This window comes from Haliotis rubra, unplaced genomic scaffold, assembly GCF_003918875.1.
Source record: "Haliotis rubra isolate DU_JTF1 unplaced genomic scaffold, ASM391887v1 Scf734, whole genome shotgun sequence".
NCBI classification, from domain to species: domain Eukaryota; kingdom Metazoa; phylum Mollusca; class Gastropoda; order Lepetellida; family Haliotidae; genus Haliotis; species Haliotis rubra.
The window spans coordinates 266061-291110 of NW_025767451.1; the positions used below are offsets into that span (position 1 = coordinate 266061).

General features: G+C 41.0%; 1 protein-coding gene across 1 annotated transcript; it reads right to left on the reverse strand.

Annotated features, from left to right (window-relative positions):
- Nucleotides 1–1449: 1449 nt before the first annotated feature.
- On the reverse strand, nucleotides 1450–24371 carry LOC124259724 (cys-loop ligand-gated ion channel-like). Its single transcript, XM_046693911.1, has 7 exons — nucleotides 24351–24371; nucleotides 20583–20777; nucleotides 19803–20060; nucleotides 4861–5016; nucleotides 3882–4061; nucleotides 3339–3386; nucleotides 1450–1645 (listed from the first exon to the last, which is right to left on the reverse strand). Exons 1-7 carry the CDS (start codon nucleotides 24369–24371, stop codon nucleotides 1553–1555), a joined length of 951 nt encoding a protein of 316 aa, XP_046549867.1. The 3' UTR covers nucleotides 1450–1552.
- Nucleotides 24372–25050: the final 679 nt, after the last annotated feature.

The following is a 25050-nucleotide window of genomic DNA, read 5'->3' on the forward strand; positions in this document are numbered from 1 at the left end:
AAAAGTTTGGACATCTTGGTGGTGATTAAAGACAGATACGATGTGATTCTGAAGAATCTGCTCACGGTAATAAAGGGCATTAACTCTCGCTTGACAGACATGAAGGCAGTCCTGTGATTGTAATTTATTCCACCCCAGACCATGACACTCCCACCAACCAAAGGTCTGTCTGAACCACACACTCATCAGCATAACGTTCACCACGTCTACGCCAAACACGTAATCGGCCGTCAGCATTACGTAGATGAAGACGTGACCCGTCAGTGACTACCACACCATGCTATTGTTGTAACCTTTACTGAAAATGCCTGCTAGCCCATTGTATACGCTCATTACGGTGTCTGTCAGTCAGAACTGGTCCAACGTAAGGACGTTGAGCATGGAGCCCTGTTGCGTGTAGCCGGCGTCGCGTGGAGTCAGCGCTGATGACCCCCACGTCAACCTTGAACTAGTGCAGCAGTCCTGGCAGTCGGCAGTGTTCAGTCACTGATATGGACATGGTCAATATGGCGATCCTGATGGAGCGTCGTTACACGTTGTTGCCAAGGTCATTGAAGGTCACGGGTGCTGCCTGTCTACTGATGTCGTCTATGGAGTTGCCAAGTCCAAATTGTCGAGCAATATCCCTGCTGCTGGTGCCAACCTGAATCATGCCTAGTGCACGTTCTCTTTCGTGAGGTATTAACCTCGGCATCTCTCTCCTCGTTTCACAATCGTTAGTGAAGCAATGAGAATCGTTTCTCATACACCTGCATTTAATGTCACAGTCAGCATGATTTCAAAATGAAATCCGCGCTTTTTTCATTGCGTGGCTGCATGGTGATGCATTTTGGAATTAAGAGTCATACTGTGGACAGGAATTTGTTTCTAAAGCATTTTTTCAACTGGACATGCCCTTCGACTTCATGTTAGTTATATTCATTGATCATTGTCATGCTGAAATCCATCTTGATGAAAGTATGGACAATTTTAGACTGGTGCGTTTTCAATGATGTTCAGTATATAACACATGGTATATTTGTGTATTTGACAAGAATGTTTATTGACAAGATAAACAAAAGATTCTACGCAAACAACATGGTCAAGGATTCTATATCGCACAGCAGTCGATATCTGACCTCTGCCCACAATGATCCTGGAATGTACAAACTGAGGTGGTGCTGAACGTTCTTCCAAAGTTTGGCTATCTAGTGACTGCAATGTGCATGTGGTACCACAATGGTATGTTATTGCAGTCTCTCAGTGATGGCGCAACTCAATCTAAATTATGACTTTGTTATTATTTTGTGCGAGTATTACATCACAAGATATGAACAGTATATCGATCTTCCACGAACATGAAGAAGCGTGTCAGACTGCCGTCAGGAGACTCAAGGAGACCGTTCTGTGTAAAGTACATTTCAAGAGAATCACCACCACCATCTCATTGGAAGAGATTCACATGATATCGGAAAGTCTCGGAGGCTATGTAGGAGATTTTGTGTTACATGACGTCCTCCTGGGGTATCCTCGGATATCGAAAAGTCTCGGAGGCTATGTACGAGATTTTGTGTTACATGACACCAACTCTAAACTTAGTTTTTCCTCTGACTAACTTCCAGCGCTTCTTGTCAGCTTCAGCACCTTGCAGCCTGTCCGCCTTTCTCTGAAACATGGAGGACCCGAATATACAGGGAGTGTCGTCACCACAGGGGATTTGATATTATGGAAACTGAATGAATGTTATTACGCCGAGGTGATTTCCAGCTATCTATAATCCCACTGTGGAACTATGCTGTAAGCTATGAATTAGCCATCGTTGTGACGATGTGCTTCTTTTGAGTGTGTCATGGTTAGCGGGTGTTCATAGGTTTAAATCCCAGATCCTCCCCAATTAATATTTTGTTGTTAACTGGAAGAGTTAAATTCAACTCGCGCACTCACTTATCCACTCACTCACTCGACTAGACTATAAACATCGTTCTGTCAGACTAGTTCGTGCTTTGATTAACACTAAACATAGTTCCTACGACAGTTTTAGTTTGGTCAATAAGCCCGACCAACTGTTAACCAAAACTAATCATCCAAACAACTGCGTTTATATAAACAGAATAACAAACCAGTTCAATGCTTAAATATATCTCTGCGAGTTTATAATGTATATATTTATTTATATAAAAAAAAAAACATATTTAAAGCTTTAGTTATTAATTATTACTAGCCACATTTAAGTCAGGTATGCAGCAGTGCAGTCCGGTCACGTTAACCTTGTATCTCTGAATAACCGCTCTCTATGAGTGGTATGCTTGCCGTATTGCACAGGAGTCTATATGTCAGCTTTGCCAAAAATCAATTTCATTTTTGTATTTGAAGTGACATTATTTATTTAATACCATCGTTTTTGAGAAGGCTAGGAAGTGAATGTTTGTCGCATGGTTGAGTCGCGGTGTCAAAGTTAAAAAACCCATTACGATCAAGGTTTATAATCTTATCGGTAAATAGAACCGTATGTTTAAAAACTGATACATTCCCATATTCCTTAACTTATACCAATTTTGTATTTTATTCAATTTGATATCCAATTTTTCTTTATTTCTATTCCATGTAAGTAAATTATGTCCTAGCCGATAATTCTAATTACTCATAAACCCTGCATAAGTCAACTTTCTACACTGAATCATTTCTCCTAACGCTCGGTGACATTCACACAAACATCTTTTCACATGAATATAATCATACCATTTCAAAATACATACCTTCAAAATAAAAAAAATGAAATCATGATGGACCCTAAGATAATGCTTAATTTCTCCCAACGCTCGGTGACATTCAGACAAACATCTTTTCACATGAATAGAATCATACCATTTCAAAATACATACCTTCAAAATAAAATGAAATCATGATGGATCCTAGAATAATGCTTAATTTCAGGATCCGAAGCAATTTAAACTTGCCAAATCATGCTAGACTTTCTTGGGAGACCAGATGGTACTTCTTGACCACTCACAAACCGACTGATACAAACTGCTGAACTAAATGGCTGAAGCCCACTAAACCTGCACTTTAATGAAACTTCACTTGTGATCCCCGATCACGGTACTAGTAATATGCAACAAAACTACACTATGCCTTAACATACACAGCATATATTGACACTACTATGCCTTAACATACACAGCATATATTGACACTACTATGCTTGGCGGATTGCACCCCGTTAAACATCGGTTATCCTCGCCAGACAGTTTCATTGTACGCCCACACTTATCATGACCCCGAGTGCTGTCAGGTATAAAACACTGTGCATAAACAATTTAATGGGAAATAAAGAAGAGGTTCTGAATAATTCTGCTTACTCTATATTTCCTCTCAGCGTCGTACACCGCCATCTTTCTATTGGCGCTCTGAAACAAGGTGATTGTGTATTCTGATTCTATAAATGTTAGGTTCAGTATGGATTCTGATACTTTGTATTGGAGCGAAATATATATTTTATGCATCAGTGTGAATAGTGACATTTGCTTCCAAATGTAAATAATACATGTTACCTATATAATACATGAAACAGGAATCAAAACTGACAATCGATTTCGTTCATAGGACATTAAACTTGCATTTCATTCTTTGTTCTATAAATATTTACATTAGAGACAACGAGTTCATAGACACAAGACTAAAATGTATGAAAATTGTACTTTCCTAAAATGTTTGCAGGTTTCTTCTCAAAGTGAGAACTTGGGGACCTGAGAAATCAGGAAAAGATTGCACGAAACGAGGTTCTCCCAAACGTTTTTAACAGATTAATTTATATAAAGCCAAAAAAAAGCGTTCAAGAGTGATCAATATTTAGTTGGAATAACACTGACACGAGATAACTCCTGGGTATTCACGAGTCTTACATTGATTCTGGCTGTGGCGATGAAGAAGAGTTGGAAGCACAAGAAGAAGCAGGCAAGTCCCACGAAAGCCCAAAAATCCATGGACCGAGAGAGTTTATCGTCAAACTGGAAGCGGGTGATCACAGCGTGCCAGATGCACACAAAATACATGATGCACATCGAGATGAGGATGTACCTGTCCTGAAAGGAGGTGTTGGGTTAGGAAGGTCTACTAGAAATACAAAGCGGAGCTACTTATCTCGCCATCTGCCTCGTCTCGATTTAGTCTGAAACGTTCATGACACGTACTAGGTACGTAAGATAGAGTAAGTGACACTTACTTGGTATGTAAGATAGAGTAAGTGACACTTACTTGGTATGTAAGATAGAGTAAGTGACACTTACTTGGTATGTAAGATAGAGTAAGTGACACTTACTTGGTATGTAAGATAGAGTAAGTGACACTTACTTGGTATAGAGTAAGTGTAAGATAGAGTAAGTGACACCTACTAGGTATGTAAGATAGAGTAAGTGACACTTACTTGGTATGTAAGATAGAGTAAGTGACACTTACTTGGTATGTAAGATAGAGTAAGTGACACTTACTTGGTATGTAAGATAGAGTAAGTGACACTTACTTGGTATGTAAGATAGAGTAAGTGACACTTACTTGGTATGTAAGATAGAGTAAGATAGTTAGATAGATTAAGTGACACTAGATATATACACAAGTGACACTTTGGTATGTAAGATAGAGTAAGGGACACTTACTAGGTATGTAAGATAGAGTAAGTGACACTTACTTGGTATGTAAGATAGAGTAAGTGACACTTACTTGGTATGTAAGATAGAGTAAGTGACACTTACTAGATATATACGATAGAACAAGTGACACTTACTAGGTATGTAAGATAGAGTAAGGGACACTTACTAGGTATGTAAGATAGAGACCAGTAAGTGACACTTACTAGATATATACGATAGAACAAGTGACACTTACTAGGTATGTAAGGTAGGGTATTTTAGGTAAGGACTGTGTAGCCACAAACTTGAAGGCGACTCCGGTGAGGACGAGTGTGAAGGAAAGCTGGAGGCGGTTCTGGGGCTTTGTCTGGTCCACCGAGAACGTCGAGAACGAGAGAGAACTAATCAAACACTGAAAGAAAGAAATGTGGATTGTAGAGGGTTGGCCCTGAAATATTTTTATCATTTGCCTAAATTTTATTTTTAAATTGAATTTTAACCACAGAGCATCCACATGAATGTTTTTATGCTGATCGCGATCATGAAACTCTCTCAAAATCCAAAATCCAACTTTGGAAGGAATCCCGAAGCAAAAAGTTAAATTTAAATTCTCTTTACACTTCTGCTTTGTAGGCCATCGCCCCATGTAAACAGAGCAGATTTACACTTAGATCAAATCTTCCTTAAAGGGCCTAGCACATTTTAAGGACTTACAGTCGGCGAGTAATTTAGAATATATGATGAAAAATCCTAATTCCGTATGTATTTTCAATGATACATATGCCACTCAATCAAGTATGACATGAGTCTATATAAATTCAAAAGCAACTAAAGCTGCACTGCTTGATAGAAGTCGAAATCTATCTATAAAAACTCTTTCTAGGAAGCCCCACACCTCCACCCCATATACCAGAAGAACAAGTTATAGTTTTATAATCAAACAGCTCAAACAAAATGTTAACAAGAATATTTTGGTATTCATGTTTTAATTGCTTATTTACAAACGGAGCTTTACCGGCATTTGATACAAGTGTATCAATACACACTGCCCATGATAACATAGAAGAAACCACAACACCTAAATAATTATGATGCGTTGACGTTGTAGTAGTTCTGCATCAGAGTATCACTTGTTATTATGTCATAAATGACCACCGTTATGAAAAACCTACTGTTTTTGTGTTATCCTTATGTATGCATAGGTCCCATGTTACCGATAGGGCGCAAACACCTGGTGTCATCACTGATTTTCACTGCTATAGTTTGCCCTTTACATCAAATGGAATGTGTTTCTGAGGATAGTCAAACTGGATATTCTTTCGCACTGACGTATACTACTTACAATTTTTACATATAATGTCAATCTTTCATTGCTATCAATAACAATGTCATCAGAAATACATACACTATCAGGATACCAAAACATTAGAAGTTCCAAATATTCTGCGCTCATTATTATGCCGCTGACATCTACATCTTCTGTCATGGATTGGAATTCTGAGATAAATATTGCAAATACATACCGGCTTATAACACAGCCTTATCTGACTCCACTTAAACTAATCAGTAATAGTAGTGTTGGACATTCTGCTTTGAATGCAGTAGAATAGGTTACCACGGACCTTTATTCATTATTGAATACTATAGCAATATCCTATCAATAGAATCAAATGCCTTCTTAAGTCTACATATTTACAGTAAAAGCGTCCCCACTTTTAGGTTAATAAATGTTTACAAGAAATTGCGAAGTGGAAATATTATCCGTTGTGCTATAGCCGTTCCTAAGCCCTGCCTGTGATTCAGACATACTGATAAATAGATCCGAAACTTTTCTGCCCCGAATTTAGAATAGAAGAAAATGGCCCAATAACACTCTTAGTCCATTCCATTCAAAACTTTCCTGTTGACGAAATATGATACATAATTGACACACATGGGACAAAAACAGTACTGCACCATTAGACCACCCAAGTTTTAATGCTTAGAGAAGACTACAATGGCATTGACTAAATATTTGTATTAAATTCGATTATCCACAAGTACATAAGAAAAAAACGTGGAAAACCTTACTTTATTTTAGTTCATTTTAATAAAGCTTTTGATATCGTTGACAGAAATAAGCTTCTACATATATTTCTCAACAATAACTACATGGTAAAACTAGCACTGTTTTACGTTCAATGTATACTCATACAAAAGCAGCTGTTAGATGTACGAAGCACAGCATGTCTGAAATATGTAACTCAGTGACTGGAGTACGACAAGGTTGTATCTTATCACCAATACTATTTATTATGTACATTGATGAACTAGTTAACGATATTGTAAACGGCGACTACAGTGGCGCTTTTATTGATGAGACTATAAATGCACTGTCAATTCTTCTGTTTGCGGATGATGTCTCTATATTTGGAGACAGCGCTGTGAACCTACAGAAAAAGATTGATATCTTAGAAGAGTGTTGTACGAAATGGGGATTGTCAATTAATACAAATAAGACAAAGGTTATAGTTTTTAAAAGGGTGGCAGAATAGCAAAAAGAGGAAAATGGTCAATTGGAACAGAGAAACTAGTAACTGTCTCCTATTATAAGGATCTGGGATTAACGTTATCTTGTAGAAATGTATTTACGAGAGCTTGTGATGTTTTGTGTAAGCAAGCAGAGAAAGCCTCATTTCCTATTAAGAAATTCATGTACAGATATGAAACAATTCCGCTCGATATATTTTTCAAATTTTTGTATTGTAAAATCCAGCCTGTATTATTATATGGATCAGAAATTTGCGGAACTGCTATCCGCTATGGAATAGAAAAAGTACACTCAAACTTTTTGTAAAAACATTCTAAACGTTGGTTATCGTACACCGAACAAGGCAGTGTCAGCCGAATGTGGGAGATTCCCTTTACATGTAAACTATATGACACGAGTTGTTTCGTACTGGATACGTCTGCTTCGGCAACCAGACATACATTACTCACGTCGCTCGTATGCTATGCTGAAACGTTTAGACGACAATGGAGATATTAACTGGGCTTCGGCAGTACGATCAATGTTACTTCAACATTGCTTTGCCTATGTATGGATATATCAAACTGTTGGAAACTGTGAATTGTTTCTAAATCTTTTTAAACAAAGTTGTAAAGACATGTAATACCAAAAAACGCAAGATATAAGAAACTCAAAATCATTGCACATGTATTCTGCTTTTAAATCTGATATTGTTCCAGAATTGTATTTGATTGCACTCTCTTCGTTACATCTGCGCAGAGTTTTAACATAATTCAGATGCGGGCTCCACCGATCTGAAAATAGTTTCCTATAGAAGATCTAAAGACAATGACATTAGTGTAGCTATGTGCGATTATTGTAAAAGTGTACATCTTCTAAATACTAAGAACCATAGTATCATACTCCGTCTAGCATTTTTTGAAAACAAAATCATGTCCATGCGCTCTGTAAAAAGTAATCCACGTTGTCATTTTGTACTATTGGCCTCATGGCCACATTTATGAAATAAACCTGTCTGTCTGTCTGTCTGTCTGTCTGTCTTTATGCTTGAGTGGCCCAATGACACTCTTAGCCCATGCCATTCAAAACTTTCCAGTTGACAAAATATTATACACAATTGACACACATGGGACAATACCAGTACTGCAACATTAGACCAGATACGTTTTAATACTGGACCTGCGTCTTTACCTTGCTTCAGACCTGTTGGTGTTTCAACTTCTTCCATTGTAATATCACTATTACCAATATCCTCATCACCAGTACAGAATCATACTCTTCCCACAGAGGTTACTTGTCATATCTTCCTGCGAACCTCTGTTCTAATACGATTCAGGATTCGTGATTGGTTGCAATCAGATTTAGTTGTGCAATCAGCGACGTTGTTTCAAAAGTGGTCATTCGCAACGTCACGGTAATTTCCGTATGCTTCGGGAAAACTAGAACCTCTTCCCCTGCACGATGCGCAAACATTTCTTCTAGACAGAACTCAGTCATGTAATGGCGGATCAATGGTGTCTCCATCGCCCTTGTTGACAACGGACAAGCTAGCCATTAAATGTCTTGTGTGTCACATCAACACCCCGGCAGAAGAGGGGTATTTGTGGCCCCACATTTGCTTGCATTAGTAAGTAGGATCGAAGTCGATGTAACACTTGTTCTGATTGGATAGAAAGAAGGGAGATACTTCGTGTTGCGATTTATTGCCGCTAGGGGATTTTACAAGAACCGGGAAATATGGCCGTATTAGAACAGAGGTTCGTAGGAAGATATGACAAGTAACCTCTGTGGGAAGAGAATGGTACAGAAATTACACAACTGTTCCTTCCAATTATTAAAAACATAATTCACCAGATAAATAATTAAAGAGTAGACGGAATATCAGTTAGGCTTAGTATATTCTTAAAATATCCAAACCCTTCTTCTTGTCTGGCTCATCTTCTTGGGGACAGGACTACAAATTTCCAATGATGAATTCAATATAATTTTCACAGCTATTCTTCCTTTATAGCAAAGAGAATTTGTTTCTGGATATAGTCAAGACTGCATATACTCTTATTCACATCCGTTCGATATTTAATGCACTTATCGTTACTTTATTTCCTACTATCAAGAGGTTCACGAACCAAAGTTTCTTCGTATTCTATCCTCGTCTCCCCAATAAAGACTACCACCCCAATCCTTAATTTACAACACATCACCAGTACGCCTACACTTATCTAATGCATCACACATTTAGTCTCCATATCCTCACACTCTTTATGGTACCATTTTCCTCCAGATGGAACATTTCCTTGCACTTCAGCATAAAGGGCGTGAAATGGCTACATAATGTTTATCATTCGTCAAGGCTTCAACAGCTGAATCACCGTCAAAAGATTAAAAATATATAAACTCACCTACTTAGCGCAGACAATAACTGAGAAACGTTAAGGAATCGTCGATTTCATTTCTGAGTGTATGTGAAGGGATATGGAAAACGAGCATCTAATTTACATGATCTTGTATAGTTCCTATTAACCTGTCTGTCACATCCATGAAGGATAAGTATAATAGGCCAGCGAAGTAATTCACACCGAATACGTACAAAAAATGTTATCAAATAAACACAGAACATAGTCAACCGAACCACTCTTGTGCTTTGGTTTTTGACGAGTTAAGTTTATCTTCCAATTTGTATACATATTACTTCGTTTTCCTCTTTTCCGACTTTAAATATTCACAACAACGACAAAACCTAACTGATCTGTAAATCTCTGATTATCAACATTGTCGAACTGATGGGTGGAGCCTTGTTGGATTCTATGACGTGGTCGATTTCAGTCAGTGCTTGTATGGCTGAGTCTCTAGTGCATGGTTTGGATGTGATGAGTAAACATTTGAAGCTTACTAAGCATAAGTTTATCATTGTTTAACAGCTGAATTAGTCCTGGATTTATCTCCTCACAAAACGATATTATCAGAATCAAGCTTAACACCGTGATGCGGGTAAAATTGTTGGCCATTGCCAGTTTCCGTGTTTCACAGTTTGCTCAAGATCCACCTCTGTGTAGGTGGAAACATTTTTACACGAAACTCTTCCATACTTATTTTCTGCGCTATTGAGTACTTATAGCCTCGTCACTGTAGATTATGTAGCTATTTAACGACACACAGGCAATGCCATATCCGCCTTACTCAGTTCGCCATACTGTAAACTTCCTTCCTGCACATTTTAGGACGCCATGGACGCCATGGACGCCAAATGCCTGACGCTACCAACCTGTGCGCAGTCCATTCTTTGATTCCTTCATATATATTGACGCCTATCCCAATGCAAGTACAAGGTTATCCTGAAGCTGTCAACAGCGCTTAGGTCGACCACTTCATTGCATTGTGGTTTCAACCCTGATGATCTGAATTGACCAATCACAGTGGTAATCAATGTGCCCAGGATCTTGGGTTATGCTCTACCACGATCCGGCCTTTCTTAAGATCAACGGTATGCCTATGCAAATGACAAAAATGCTATTCAAGAACACGTGTTTATCAACCACTATCACTGAGTTGTGACACCAAGTGTTCGCGAAAAGATGAGTTTACCCTGACCAACCGTCACAAGCCACGTCAAGTTTACACATAAAAAAGGCCACATTATGTATCCAGTACGGAACGTAACCTATCGTGCGTACGGCTTGTGATTTGTCACCGTCACGGATGATCATTGCCACAATGCAACGACGGAGGGTTTCCGTATATTGTTCTTTCTTATCCACTGTATTTATTTCGAAGTGAAATCATAAACAAAATATATTATGTTAAATTGGACTGGACGCCCTGATATGACACAACACACCTACCCTTTCACAGTAAAATATAAAGCTAGGTAGGGTTGACATTTCTCAATCTATATTTATCAAAAAACAATTGCGAAGTAAAGCGGTTCGACCTTTATAGAAATAAGTTAAAGACTATTACCAAGTATTCTTAATTTCAAAATTTCATAAAATAATTTACGCAATTAGTTATTTGTACTCCATCCTCGATAATCTCCAGGGTATGTTACGATCACTCTCCACTATAGTGATCGTAACGTATACCCTGGGGATTATCGACGATGTTCGTACTCTTGCTGCTTGAGACTTGAGATGAGAAACAAATATGAATATGGATGGCTCCACCATCTTTCTGTTACGTGACATCGGGGACATTGGTAGAATCTAGGGGTTATAACGCCCTACAGTTATCAGTAAATATGAAACGGCATGAAATGCCCCTGGTCACTTCCCCGAAATTCATGTAGACATGAATGCATATCAGTATGGAGGGGGTGTTTGTAACAATAACATGAATCAATGATCGGATCATAACTCCCTAGATAGCGTCACGAGGTAGCAGTAGCCACCACATCCTTAATTATTCAACGGTACCAAAGATGACCTTTGTGAATATGATCTATAAAAGCCCATTACCCTATTAAAATGTCTTCTTGCTTAGCTTAAGTTTTCTGCACATGATAACAAAGTGGATTTTCTATAGCAATTTCCTCCTCATTACCATTAAATATTTGAAATGATTCCGTGCGGACACGCATAAAATCCATTTTAACGATAAACACTTTTAACGAAAAACACGTTATCATCCATGGCTATTTTTGAGCCCAGGGAAGAACGGCCACTTAGAGTATCAGTTATGCTCGTTTACAGAACATACAGTATTGGTATCTGTGGGGCATTAGTGCATCATTCCAACCTTGACACACAAAGTCAGCACACGCTTCAGGCATTACTCATCCTGCGTACGTTCAAATTATGTTATGATTGTAAAGGATTTAATTTATAGGTGCGTGAGGATTGGTGCCAGGAAAGATTCCGTTAAATATATTTCCCCCCAAACAATGCTTTCAGCCTTTCTCCAGAACATATGTCCTAATGCAAATACATATATGCATGCATTATGAAAACTCGAACTTTTGCGTTTATAGTTAAATATTTAAGTTGACGATGAACATTAACAAAGTTAAAACGACTTCACGAAGCGGAAAGGATCATACATTTTAGCTGTAATAAATCTGAAACCATTCCTTCTTTTAATGTTGTACATAAAAAAACCCACCGATGCTAAATACTACCAACATGTTATCTTCAACATTCAGTATAGAGTCAAATAATCCACAGGTAAATATTGATATATCATGTTAAAAAATGTTCTTCAGCAACGTGTTAGCCAAGATATGAAACTCTGATAAAGCGATATTAGCAGTCTCTCATTCAATTTCCTTCAAACAGTGTATACTTAGGATAACATTCAAGCTCAATAAGTTCCCCTTGCATAACAGGGTAAAGTGGTGTGGGTCTGTGACTAAAACAGGGTAAAGTAGCGCGGGACTGTGACTAAAACAGGGTAAAGTAGTGCGGGTCTGTGACTAAAAAAAGGGGTTAAGTGGCGCAGTTCTGTGACTAAAACAGAGTTAAGTGGTGCAGGTCTCTGACTAAAACAGGGCTAAGTGGCGCAGATCTGTGACTAAAACAGGGTCAAGTGGTGCGGGTCATTGACTAAACAGAGTTAAGTGGTGCGGGTCTGTGACTAAAACAGGGTAAAGTGGTGCGGGTCTGTGACTAAAACAAAGTAAAGTGGAGCGGGTCTGTGACTAAACCAGGGTTAAGTGGTGCGGGTCTGTGACTAAAACAGGGCTAAGAGGTGCGAGTCTGTGACTTAAACAGGGTTAAGTGGTGCGGGTCTGTGACTAAAACGGGGTTAAGTGGTGCGGATGTGTGACTAAAACAGGGTTAGGTGGTGCGGGTATGTGACTAAAACAGAGTAAAGTGGTGCGGGTCTGTGACTAAAACAGGGTTAAGAGGTGCGGGTCTGTGACTAACACAGGGTTAAGAGGTGCTGGTCTGTGACTAAAACAGGGTTAAGTGGTGCGGGTGTGTGACTAAAACAGGGTTAAGTGGCGCAGGTTTGTGACTAAAACAGGGCTAAGTGGTGCGGGTTTGTGACTAAAACAGGGTTAAGTGGTGCGGGTCTGTGACTAAAACAGTGTAAAGTGGTGCGGGTCTGTGACTAAAAAAAGGGGTTTAGTGGTGCAGGTCTGTGACTAAAACAAGGTTAAGTGGTGCAGGTATGTGACTGAAACAGGGCTAAGTGGAGCAGATCTGTGACTAAAACAGGGTTAAGTGGATGGGGCTTTGACCTAAGACAGGGTAAAGTATTGATGGTCTGTGACTAAAAAAAGGGGTTAAGTGGCGCAGGTATGTGACTAAAACAGGGCTAAGTGGTGTGGGTCTTTGACTTAAACAGGGTTAAGTGGTGCGGGTCTGTGACTAAAACAGGGTTAAGTGGTGCGGATGTGTGACTAAAACAGGGTAAAGTGGTGCGGGTCTGTGACTAAAACAGGGTAAAGTGGAGCGGGTCTGTGACTAAAACAGGGTAAAGTGGAGCGGGTCTGTGACTAAAACAGGGTAAAGTGGTGCGGGTCTGTGACTAAAACAGGGTTAAGTGGTGCGGGTCTGTGACTAAAACCAGGGTTAAGTGGTGCGGGTTTGTGACTAAAACAGGATAAAGTGGTGCGGGTCTGTGACTAAAACAGGGTTAAGTGGATGGGGCTTTGACCTAAGACAGGGTAAAGTATTGATGGTCTGTGACTAAAAAAAGGGGTTAAGAGCCACAGGTGTGTGACTAAAACAGGGCTAAGTGGAGCGGGTCTGTCACTAAAACAGGGTTAAATGGTGCGGGTCTTTGAAGAAAACAGCATAAATTAGTGCGGGTCTTCGACTGAAAAAAGCGGTTATGTGGCGCAGGTCTGTGACTAAAAGAGGGTTAAGTGGTGCGGGTCTGTGGCTAAAAGAGGGTTAAGTGGTGCGGGTCTGTGACTAAAAGAGGGTTAAGTGGTGCGGGTCTGTGACTGAAAGAGGATAAAGTGGTGCGGGTCTGTGACCAAAACAGGGTAAAGTGTGCGGATCTGTGACTAAAACAGGGTAAAGTTGTGCGGGTCTGTGACTAAAACAGGGTTAAGTATTGCTGGTCTGTGACTAAAAAAAAGGGGTTAAGTGGCGCAAGTCTGTGACTAAAACAGAATTAAGTGGTGCAGGTATGTGACTAAAACAGGGCTTAGTGGCGCAGGTCTGTGACTAAAACAAGATTAAGTGGTGCCGGTCTTTGACTTAAACAGGGTTAAGTGGTGCGGGTCTGTGACTAAAACGGGGTTAAGTGGTGCGGATGTGTGACTAAAACAGGATAAAGTGGTAGGGGTCTGTGACGAACACAGGGTAAAGAGGAGCGGGCCTGTGACTAAGACAGAGTAAAGAGGAGCCGGTCTGTGACAAAAACAGGGTAAAGTGGTACCGGTCTGTGACTAAACCAGGGTTGAGTGGTGCGGATTTGTGACTAAAACAAGATAAAGCGGTGTGGGTTTGTGACTAAAACAGGGTAAAGTTGTGCGGGTGTGTTACTAATACAGCGTTAAGTGGTGCACGTCTGTGACTAAAAAAAGGGGTTAAGTGTCGCAGGTCTGTGACTAAAACAGCGTAAATTAGTGCGGGTCTGTGTCTAAAAAAGGAGTTAAGTTGCGCAGGTCTGTGACTAAAACAGGGTTAAGTGGTGCGGGTCTGTGGCTAAAACAGGGTTAAGTGGTGCGGGTCTGTGACTAAAACAGGGTTCAGAGGCGCGGGTCTGTGACTAAAACGTTTGAGTGGTGCGGGTCTGTGACTAAGACAGGGTTAGGTGGTGCGGGTCTGTGACTAAAACAGGGCTAAGTGGCGCAGGTCTGTGACTAAAACGGGCTAAGTGGTGCTAGTCTTTGACTAAAACAGGGTAAAGAATTGCGGGTCTGTGACTAGAAAAAGGTGCGAAGTGGCCCAGGTCTGTGACTAAAACAGGGTTAAGTGGTGCGGGTCTGTGACTAAAAACAGGGTAAAGTGGTGCTGGTCTGTGACTAAAACAGGGTTAAGTGGTGCGGGTCTGTGACTAAAACAGGGTTAAGTGGTGCGGGTCTGTGACTAAAACAGGGTAAAGTGGTGCGGGTCTGTGACTAAAACAGGGTTAAGTGGTGCGGGTCTGTGACTAAAACAGGGTAAAGTGGTGCGGGTCTGTGACTAAAAGAGGGTAAAGTGGTGCGGGTCTGTGACTAAAACAGGGTAAAGTGGTGCGGGTCTGTGACTAAAACAGGGTAAAGTGGTGCGGGTCTGTGACTAAAACAGGGTTAAGTGGTGCAGGTGTGTGACTAAAACAGGACTAAAAAGTGGTGCAGGTCTGTGACTAAAACAGGGTTAAGTGGTGCGGGTCTGTGACTAAAACAGGGTTAAGTGGTGCGGGTCTGTGACTAAAAACAGGTAAAAGTGGTGCGGGTCTGTGACTAAAACAGGGTTAAGTGGCGCAGGTCTGTGACTAAAACAGGGGTTTAAAGTGGTGCGGGTCTGTGACTAAAACAGGGTTAAGTGGTGCGGGTCTGTGACTAAAACAGGGCTAAGTGGTGCTAGTCTTTGACTAAAACAGGGTAAAGAATTGCGGGTTTGTGACTTAAAAAAGGTGTGAAGTGGTCCAGGTCTGTGACTAAAACAGGTGTGTGAATAAAACGGGGTAAAGTGGTTCAGATCTGTGACTAAAACAGGGTTAAGTGGTGCGGGTCTGTGACTAAAACAGGGTAAAGTGGTGCGGGTCTGTGACTAAAACAGGGTAAAGTGGTGCGGGTCTGTGACTAAAACAGGGTTAAGTGGTGCGGGTCTGTGACTAAAACAGGGTTAAGTGGTGCAGGTCTGTGACTAAAACAGGGCTAAGTGGTGCGGGTCTGTCACTAAAACAGGGTTAAATGGTGCGGGTCTTTGAAAAAAACAGCGTAAATTAGTGCGGGTCTGTGTCTAAAAAAGGAGTTAAGTGGCGCAGGTCTGTGACTAAAACAGGGTTAAGTGGTGCGGGTCTGTGACTAAAACAGGGTTCAGTGGTGCGGGTCTGTGACTAAAACGTTTAAGTGGTGCGGGTCTGTGACTAAAACAGGGTTAAGTGGTGCGGGTCTGTGACTAAAACAGGGTTAAGTGGCGCAGGTCTGTGACTAAAACAGGGTTAAGTGGTGGGTCTGTGACTAAAACAAGGGGTTAAGTGGCGCAGGTCTGTGACTAAAACAGGGTTAAGTGGTGCAGGTCTGTGACTAAAACAGGGTTAAGTGGTGCGGGTCTGTGACTAAAACAGGGTAAAGTGGCGCAGGTCTGTGACAAAAACAGGGCTAAGTGGTGCGCAGGTCTTTGACTAAAACAGGGTTAAAGGTGCGGGTCTGTGACTTAAAAAGGTGTGAAGTGGTCCAGGTCTGTGACTAAAAACAGGGTTAAGTGGTGCGGGTGTGTGAATAAAACAGGGGTTAAAGTGGTGCAGGTCTGTGACTAAAACAGGGTTAAGTGGTGCGGGTCTGTGACTAAAACAGAGTAAAGTGGTGCGGGTCTGTGACTAAAACAGGGTAAAGTGGTGCGGGTCTGTGACTAAAACAGGGGTTAAGTGGTGCGGGTCTGTGACTAAAACAGGGTTAAAGTGGTGCGGGTCTGTGGACTAAAACAGGGTAAAAGTGGCGCGACTAAACCTGTGACTAAGACACAGGGTAAAGAGGTGCCGGTCTGTGACTAAAACAGGGTAAAGTGGTGCGGGTCTGTGACTAAAACAGGATAAAGTGGTGCAGGTCTGTGACTAAAAAAGGGGTTAAGTGGTGCAGGTCTGTGACTAAAACAGGGTTAAGTGGTGCAGGTCTGTGACTAAAACAGGGTTAAGTGGTTCGGGTCTGTGACTAAAACAGGGTTAAGTGGTACGGGTCTGTGACTAAAACAGGGTTCAGTGGCGCGGGTCTGTGACTAAAACGTTTAAGTGGTGCGGGTCTGTCACTAAAGCAGGGTTAAGTGGAGCGGGTCTGTGACTAAAACGGGCTAAGTGGTGCTAGTCTTTGACTAAAAGAGGGTAAAGAATTGCGGGTCTGTGACTAAAACAGGGTTAAATGGTGCGGGTCTTTGACTAAAACAGCCTAAATTAGTGCGGGTCTGTGACTAAAAAAAGGGGTTAAGTGGAGCAGGTCTGTGACTAAAGCAGGATTAAGTGGTTCTGGTCTGTGACTAAAACAGGGTTAAGTGGTGCGGGTCTGTGACTAAAACAGGGTTAATTGGTGCGGGTGTGTGTCTAAAACAGGTTTCAGTGGTGCGGGTCTGTGACTAAAACAGGGTTCAGTGGTGCGGGTCTTTGACTAAAACAGTGTAAATTAGTGCGGGTCCGTGACTAAAAAAAGGGGTTAAGTGGCGCAGGTCTGTGACTAAAACAAGGTTAAGTGGTGCGGGACTGTGTCTAAAATAGTGTTTCAGTGGTGCGGGTCTGTGACTAAAACAGGGTTCAGTGGCGCTAGTCTTTGACTAAAACAGGGTAAAGAATTGCGGATCTAAGACTAAAAAAAGGTGTGAAGTGGCCCAGGTCTGTGACTAAAACAGAGTTAAGTGGTGCGGGTCTGTGATTAAAACGGGGTTAAGGGGCGCGGGTCCGTGACTAAAACAGGGTAAATTTGTGCTGGTCTGTGACTAAAAAATGGTATAGTGAAGCGGGTCTGTGAGTAAAAGAAGGTTAAGTGGTGCGGGTCTGTGACTAAAACAGGGTTCAGGTGGTGCAGGTGTGTGAGTAAAGCATGTAAAGTGGTGCGGGTCTGTGACTGAAACGGGCTAAGTGGTGCTAGTCTTTGATTAAAACAGGGTAAAGAATTGCGGGTCTGTGACTAAAAAAAGGTGTGAAGTGGCCCAGGTCTGTGACTAAAACAGAGTTAAGTGGTGCGGGTCTGTGATTAAAAAGGGGTTAAGGGGCGCGGGTCTGTGACTAAAACAGGGTAAATTTGTGCTGGTCTGTGACTAAAAAATGGTAAAGTGAAGCGGGTCTGTGACTAAAAGAAGGTTAAGTGGTGCGGGTCTGTGACTAACAAAGGGTTCAAGTGGTGCAGGTGTGTGAGTAAAGCAGGGTAAAGTGGTGCGGGTCTGTGACTAAAACAGGGTAAAGTGGTTCAGATCTGTGACTGAAACAGGGTTAAGTGGTACGGGTCTGTGTCTAAAAGGGAGTAAAGTGGTGCGGGTCTGTCACTAAAACAGATTAAAGTGGTGCGGGTCTGTGACTAAAACGGGGTTAAGTGGCGCAGGTCTGTGACTGAAACGGGTTCAAGTGGTGCAGGTGTGTGAGTGAAGCAGGGTAATGTGGTGCGGGTCTGTGACTAAAACAGGGTAAAGTGGTTCAGATCTGTGACTGAAACAGGGTTAAGTGGTACGGGTCTGTGACTAAAACAGAGTAAAGGGGTGCGGGTCTGTCACTCAAATAGATTAAAGTGGTGCGGGCCTGTGACTAAAACGGGGTTAAGTGGCGCAGGTCTGTGACTAAAAAGGGGTTAAGTGGTGCGGGTCTGTGACTAACACAGGGTAAAGTGGTGCGGGTCTTTGACTAAAGAAAGTAAAGTGGAGCGGGTCTGTGACTAAAAAAGGTAAATTGGAGCTGGTCTGTGATTAAAACGGGGTTAAGTGGTGCGGGACTGTGACTAAAACAAGGTAAAGTGGAGCGGGTCTGTGACTAAAACAGGGTAAAGTGGAGCGGGTCTGTGACTAAAACAAGGTTAAGTGGTACGGGTCTGTGACTAAAACGGGTTCAAGTGGTGCAGGTGTGTGAGTAAAGCAGGATAAAGTGGTGCGGGTCTGTGACTAAAACAGGGTAAAGTGGTTCAGATCTGTGACTGAAACAGGGTTAAGTGGTGCGGGTCTGTGTCTAAAAGGGAGTAAAGTGGTGCGGGTCTGTGATTAAAACGGGGTTAAGTGGTGCTGGTCTGTGACTAACACACGGATAAAGAGGTGCTGGTCTGTGACTAAAACAAGGTAAAGTGGAGCTGGTCTGGACTAAAAAAAGATAAAGTGGAGCGGGTCTGTGAAAACAGGGTTAAGTGGTGCGGGTCTGTGACTAAACCAAGGTAAAGTGGTGCGGGTCTGTGACTAAAACGGGATTAAGTGGTGCGGGTCTGTGACTAAAACAGGTTTAAGTGGTGCGGGTCTGTGACTAAAACAGGGTTAAGTGGTGCGGGTCTGTGACTAAAACAGGATTAAGTGGTGCAGGTCTGTGACTAAACCAGGGTTAAGTGGTGCGGGTCTGTGACTAAAACGGGGTGAAGTGGAACGGGCCTGTGACTAAAACAGGGCGAAGTGGTGCAGGTATGTGACTAAACAAAGGTGAAGTGGTGCAGGTCTGTGACTGAAACAGGGCTCACAGCCCGTCATCGCGAATATCACAAGCTGCCATGATAAAGCTGAAATATTTTGAACAACCTACAAACATACAAGTTAGCAGCAGCCACAGGCTCTCCTTAGTCTGAGCAAAATTTAACATTTTGATGTAAGTCCATTGTTGTTTGGTCTCTTCAGTTAACAACTGTTTAAGTTAACACTTACAGGACACTAATGAAGAATTTTTATGAAATGAGTTAGCCGTAATTATTTTACTGTGTGAAACTGAAATGTGTTCTTGCCCTTCTCGTGAAAAGCTGGAACAGTGTAAACGTAGTAGCAATATATTTGATACACTGACATGCCCGAAGACACAGACGCCGTTCTTGTGGCCTCGTGCAGAAATCACTACTTCGAAACTGGCATTTATACACCGAACTTATAAAGAAACGATACGATACGAAAAAAGTATATACAGTTTAGACAAGTAGCAACTTCACATACCATGACGCACAGGATGTTCCAGATGAAGAACCCTGGCCGTCTGAAGGCACAGCACCTCACCAAGATGGAGGGGAACTCATGTTTGGAGCTGCTGTATTCCCGCCTCGTCACCTGAGGCAGTAACTCCACGAAGTTTCTCATCTCCCATTCCTGTTCATCAATGAAACTCAGTCGATTGACGCTGCTAAGTTCAAGGTCATCTTCTACAAGGGTGACCTCCTTGCTTGACAGGTCAGAGGTTATCACGAGGGACAAATGCTGGAACAATAACAATAGCAAACATGACGCATATGTGTAAATAATAGATGTCATATACAACACTCATCAGTTTTCAGGGGCGGTGGGGTAGCCTAGTGGTAAAAGTGTCACGCCGAAGACCCGGGTTCGATTCCCCACATGGGTACCATGTGTGAAGCCTATTTCTTGTGTCCCCTACGTCTGGAGTGGGATCATGGCTACCTTAGTTCTACGACTGTAGTAAGTATATGTCAAGGTAGGGGAGCTACGGTCACCTAAGTATGGTGGCTGATTAGGGCCATCGCTTTCTCGCCTTAAAATTTGGCGAGAAAGCGGTGGCCCTAATCAGCCACCATACCTAAGGGCTACGACTGTCATAAGCCTGTGTTAAGATTGGGAGTGAAAGGAACACATTTTAACAGTTGTTTGAAATAAAATGAAGAAATATAATGTTTCCAGATAGAAAGGTCCTACGAGTAAGAGAAATTGTCAACTGAATTCTCCAGAACTACCTTCGGTACTTCTTGCTGCTATGGACCGTACCTGAATATCAAACGGGAAGGCCTCTAGCTCCAGGTTTTCTGTGAACCAGCCCTTGAGGCGCCTCTTCTCCAGGACAAAGGCCTGCCCCTCGCTGAACTGCACGTCAAACCACACGTTCTGTTTCTGATCGCTGGCCACATTCTGTATAAGTAGCTTGGGGTTCCAGCGCTCCGCCCAGTTCAGGTCGTCCACGATCTGAAAACAGATCAGAGGAGTCCAGGTCGTTACAATTCCATAAAACAGTTACACGTTGGCGTAACATGAACAGTAGTGTTCATTACAGTAAACTCGTCTAAAACCTTTCTGATGTTGTACATGTGCATTTGGGATATTCGCATTCATTCAATTGTTCAGGACGTCTGTGGGACTGACATGTGTGTCTCGTTATGTTCTATCAAGGACAAGGAAGGTTACCCAGGGTTTAAATAGTCAGATGGACAAGTACACCACACAGGTATGCATGTTTATTCACTTCAATGAAAACGTATTCTTCATATGATGTCTGGTGTGTCAGTGGTTGAGCAGGATGAGGTGGTGAAATGGGGTTTAACGTGGCCTTCAAGGCTTTCCCATTTTAATAGCGATGTGCATGCATGTGTGTCAGTGGTTGAGATTTACATCGATTCTACAGTGCTAGTCCACAGAGACACCGTGTCCCAGTCAACCTAGTCACCCCATTCAGACACAAAACTCTTAGACAGCCAGTCCTTGTTTTCTCCCTCCCATGACGACCACCAGTCAAGGTAATAATAAATACCATGATCTCTTTCAGTCTTAAGGCATCATGCAGTCAGAATAAGGAACCAGTAACCTTCCAGTCCTTGGGCAGATGCTTTATCCACTAGATGACAGGGGCGGTCACACTTTAAAACTTTGACGTATAATATACGGTATCATCACGTATGCAACGGTAGCGATCAGTTATGACACGACGCAATGCCGTTAACGTCAATAATATATGGCGTTTTACTGCATTACGACTACCGTGTGACGCCAAAGCATTGTGGGATATTGTCACTCATGTCGCCGCCATTTTGCGTTGGGCTTGATTACACGGAGACGATTTTATCCCGAGTAAGCTCATTTGTTGCTAATTTGTACACATACGGTGTCTATAGCATGCAGATAATGCGTTCACGTCTTTGCTGTTAAAGCATTCTTTTGTTTGCTTCTATATTTTTGTTCTGACAAATGGAATGAATTATCTTTGAACAGAATGTAATTTCAAGACCTGTATTTTACGGCAGTATGTCATTATCGTTTACTCGGAAACATGCCAAATAGCTGTCAAGAGCTTTGTGTAAGAACATTTCACACATAGCGTATTACGTGATCATGGACATAACGTAAACAGAGGTCAGTCGGGAGCAATCAATGGTAAGTCACAGATGATGAATGTACATCTTGTGTGCAGGCAAACATTCTTGCCAAAGTAAATTCTCTTCTGTTTGATGATTCTTGCGACAGGATTTAAAAAGAATGGAAATTCTCATTTAAACAGAATGGTTTGTTTAAACAGAAAGGATACCATTGTTTGTCCATTTAAACAGAAGAGATCCCATTGTCCATTGGCGACAGGATTTAAACAGAATGGATCCCATTGTTTGTCCATTTAAACAGAATGGATCCCATTATCTGTCCATTTAAACAGAAAGGATACCATTGTTTGTCCATTTAAACAGAAGAGATCCCATTGTCCATTTAAACAGAAAGGATCCCATTGTTTGTCCATTTAAACAGAATGGATCCCATTGTTTGTCCATTTAAACAGAATGGATCCCATTGTTTGTCCATTTAAACAGAAGGGATCCCATTGTTTGTCCAGTTAAACAGAATGGATCCCATTGTTTGTCCAGGTTTTAAACAGAATGGATCCCATTGTTTGTCCATTTAAACAGAATGGATCCCATTATCTGTCCATTTAAACACAAAGGATCCCATTGTTTGTCCATTTAAACAGAAAAGGTCCCATTGTCCATTTAAACAGAAAGGATCCCATTGTTTGTCTATTTAAACAGAATGGATCCCATTGTTTGTCCATTTAAACAGAATGGATCCCATTGTTTGTCCATTTTAAACAGAATGGATCCCATTGTTTGTCCATTTAAAACAGAGGGATCCCATTGTTTGTCATCCATGTAAACAGAATGGATCCCATTGTTTGTCCATTTAAACAGAATGGATCCCATTGTTTGTCCATTTAAACAGAATGGATCCCATTGTTTGTCCATTTAAACAGAATGGATCCCATTGTTTGTCCATTTAAACAGAATGGATCCCATTGTTTGTCCAGTTAAACAGAATGGATACCATTGTTTGTCCATTTAAACAGAATGGATCCCATTGTTTGTCCATGTAAACAGAATGGATCCATTTAAACAGAAGAGATACCATTGTTTGTCCATTTAAACAGAAAGGATCCCATTGTTTGTCCAGTTAAACAGAATGGATACCATTGTTTGTCCATTTAAACAGAATGGATCCCATTGTTTGTCCATTTAAACAGAAGAGATTCCATTGTTTGTCCATTTTCAAATAATGTTCGGCCGGTAGAGGGCGCGAGAGTTGATTTAATGCAACGTTGCATTAATTCATTCGAACTTTTAATTTAATCTTGTTATCTAAATACGTAATTTGTTTTTAGAATAAATTATATGGTGACTTCCCCGAAGGCTGATAGTTTGTATTTTTGAGAGAAAAACATTCTATATTTTAGAGAAGTGTGGTGTGATATAGTGCTCTTAAGCAAGTAACGGACATACAAATGACTACAGGCTGACTGACATGTATCTTGAACCAGTTAACAATGTGGCTGTTGTACTACAGTAGTTATAGGAACCATGTCATTGCTCAACTTTAAAATGCTGTAGCACCAAAATTGTTATTTGAACTTGTTAAAATGGTTACCTCGTTTTATATGAACAGGAATTCTACCGGCTACCAGAATTTCACCGTATTTGGTACGGTATGAATAACTACGGTATACTGTAAAGCAAGTGGTTTTGTGCATGACTGCCAAACGTTTACGGTAACAATTGACGGTACTTACAAGACCATCCCGCTATTACGACCAACAAGACCATCAGGGAAACGTGGAAATGTAATGACATAAATTATAATCTATTCAAGTTATTATTGATTATTCCTAGTTTAAATGGAGGAGGTGCCAGATAAATGTGATTTAAAGATAGGACACAGCACATAAACACTAAATTATTCATTGTACATTATTCACTTGGCATTCGCTTAATTTTTTTATCTTGCTGATTTGTTTTTAATGACATGTAAAACATATTTCAACATACAGACAATTTGTGAAAAAGGCCAACTTTTGTCACAAACTCGTCAGACACTGTTCTGTTCTGTAACAGAAGAATATAAATATTTCTTAGTTGTTTTGATATATTACTGGGATGAACATTGAAATGCATAAAGCCCTTATGTGATGTAATTCTTTTTAGAGATCAATAGGGGCGGTGGGGTAGCCTAATGGTTAAAGCGTTGGCTCGTCACGCCGAAGACCCGGGTTCGAATCCCCGCATGGGTACAATGTGTTAAGCCCATCTCTGGTGCCCCCCGCCGTGATGTTGCTGAAATATTGCTAAAAGCGACGTAAAACCAAACTCAGTCAGTCAGTTTAGAGATCATTAGCTTATTAAGGATGTTCGTCCTGAACATACTGTTTAAGATTTTGTGAGGACTACTTTGAAAATGAGCTTCAAATTTACTTGCACAGTATTTGGTGCAGCGTTTAGAAAATAAACCCACCTGTGTATCTGCTGTGTTCATGTCTTTATATCATTATTTAGCGGCAGTTATGGAGCTTACCTGGAATCTGTTTTAAATATTTAATGAATAGTACTAGTATAGCTTCTAAGAATTCGCATCTAGACACCTGCTATTTCATGTGGGAGTAATTCTTAGCACTTCACTGTGGTGTCGGTTTTTAAAAACATGACAAAACAAAATCTTAATTGGTGTTATGTGGTATACAGACGCTGATGCAATAAAACAAAGACTATTATTGATTAAGAAGCAATAATTAGGTAAATGTGTAATTGTATTGATAAATACTTTGAACTTAGGAGATATACTAAAATACATCAGTAGTTAACAGTGAAACATCTTAGATTCAAGACAAGTCTTTTGAACAAATAATAAGGATATAACTTGTGTTGTATTTTATTTAGTGCCAGTTATTTGGTCGGAAAACTACAAACTCTCCGTTCATATAATTTTGTCATCATAGGTTTCCTTTTTCTGGGAGATGGGTCCGACTACAAGTGCTGACTGACTTTTGGATCCTCACAATATTTTCCACCTTAATTTGTGACATACCTGTATCTAAATACCGCCAGTTGATAAAGTCATTGTTTTGATAGTGGGACCAGGGATTTGTATCTATATTTGGATACCAATTTAAGTACCGCTGCCAAACCATTGCTAATGAACCATTTGCTCAGAAATG

Bases quoted from the DNA above. Each gene is read 5' to 3' on its own strand.
- LOC124259724 (XM_046693911.1), bottom strand. From the start codon at position 24,371: ATGAACACAGCAGATACACAG. The intron at 20,778-24,350 runs GTGGGTTTATTT...ATCTGTTTTCAG, and splicing joins TGAACACAGCAGATACACAG to ATCGTGGACGACCTGAACTG. The intron at 5,017-19,802 runs GTATGTGAAGTT...TCTTTCTTTCAG, and splicing joins GGAACATCCTGTGCGTCATG to TGTTTGATTAGTTCTCTCTC.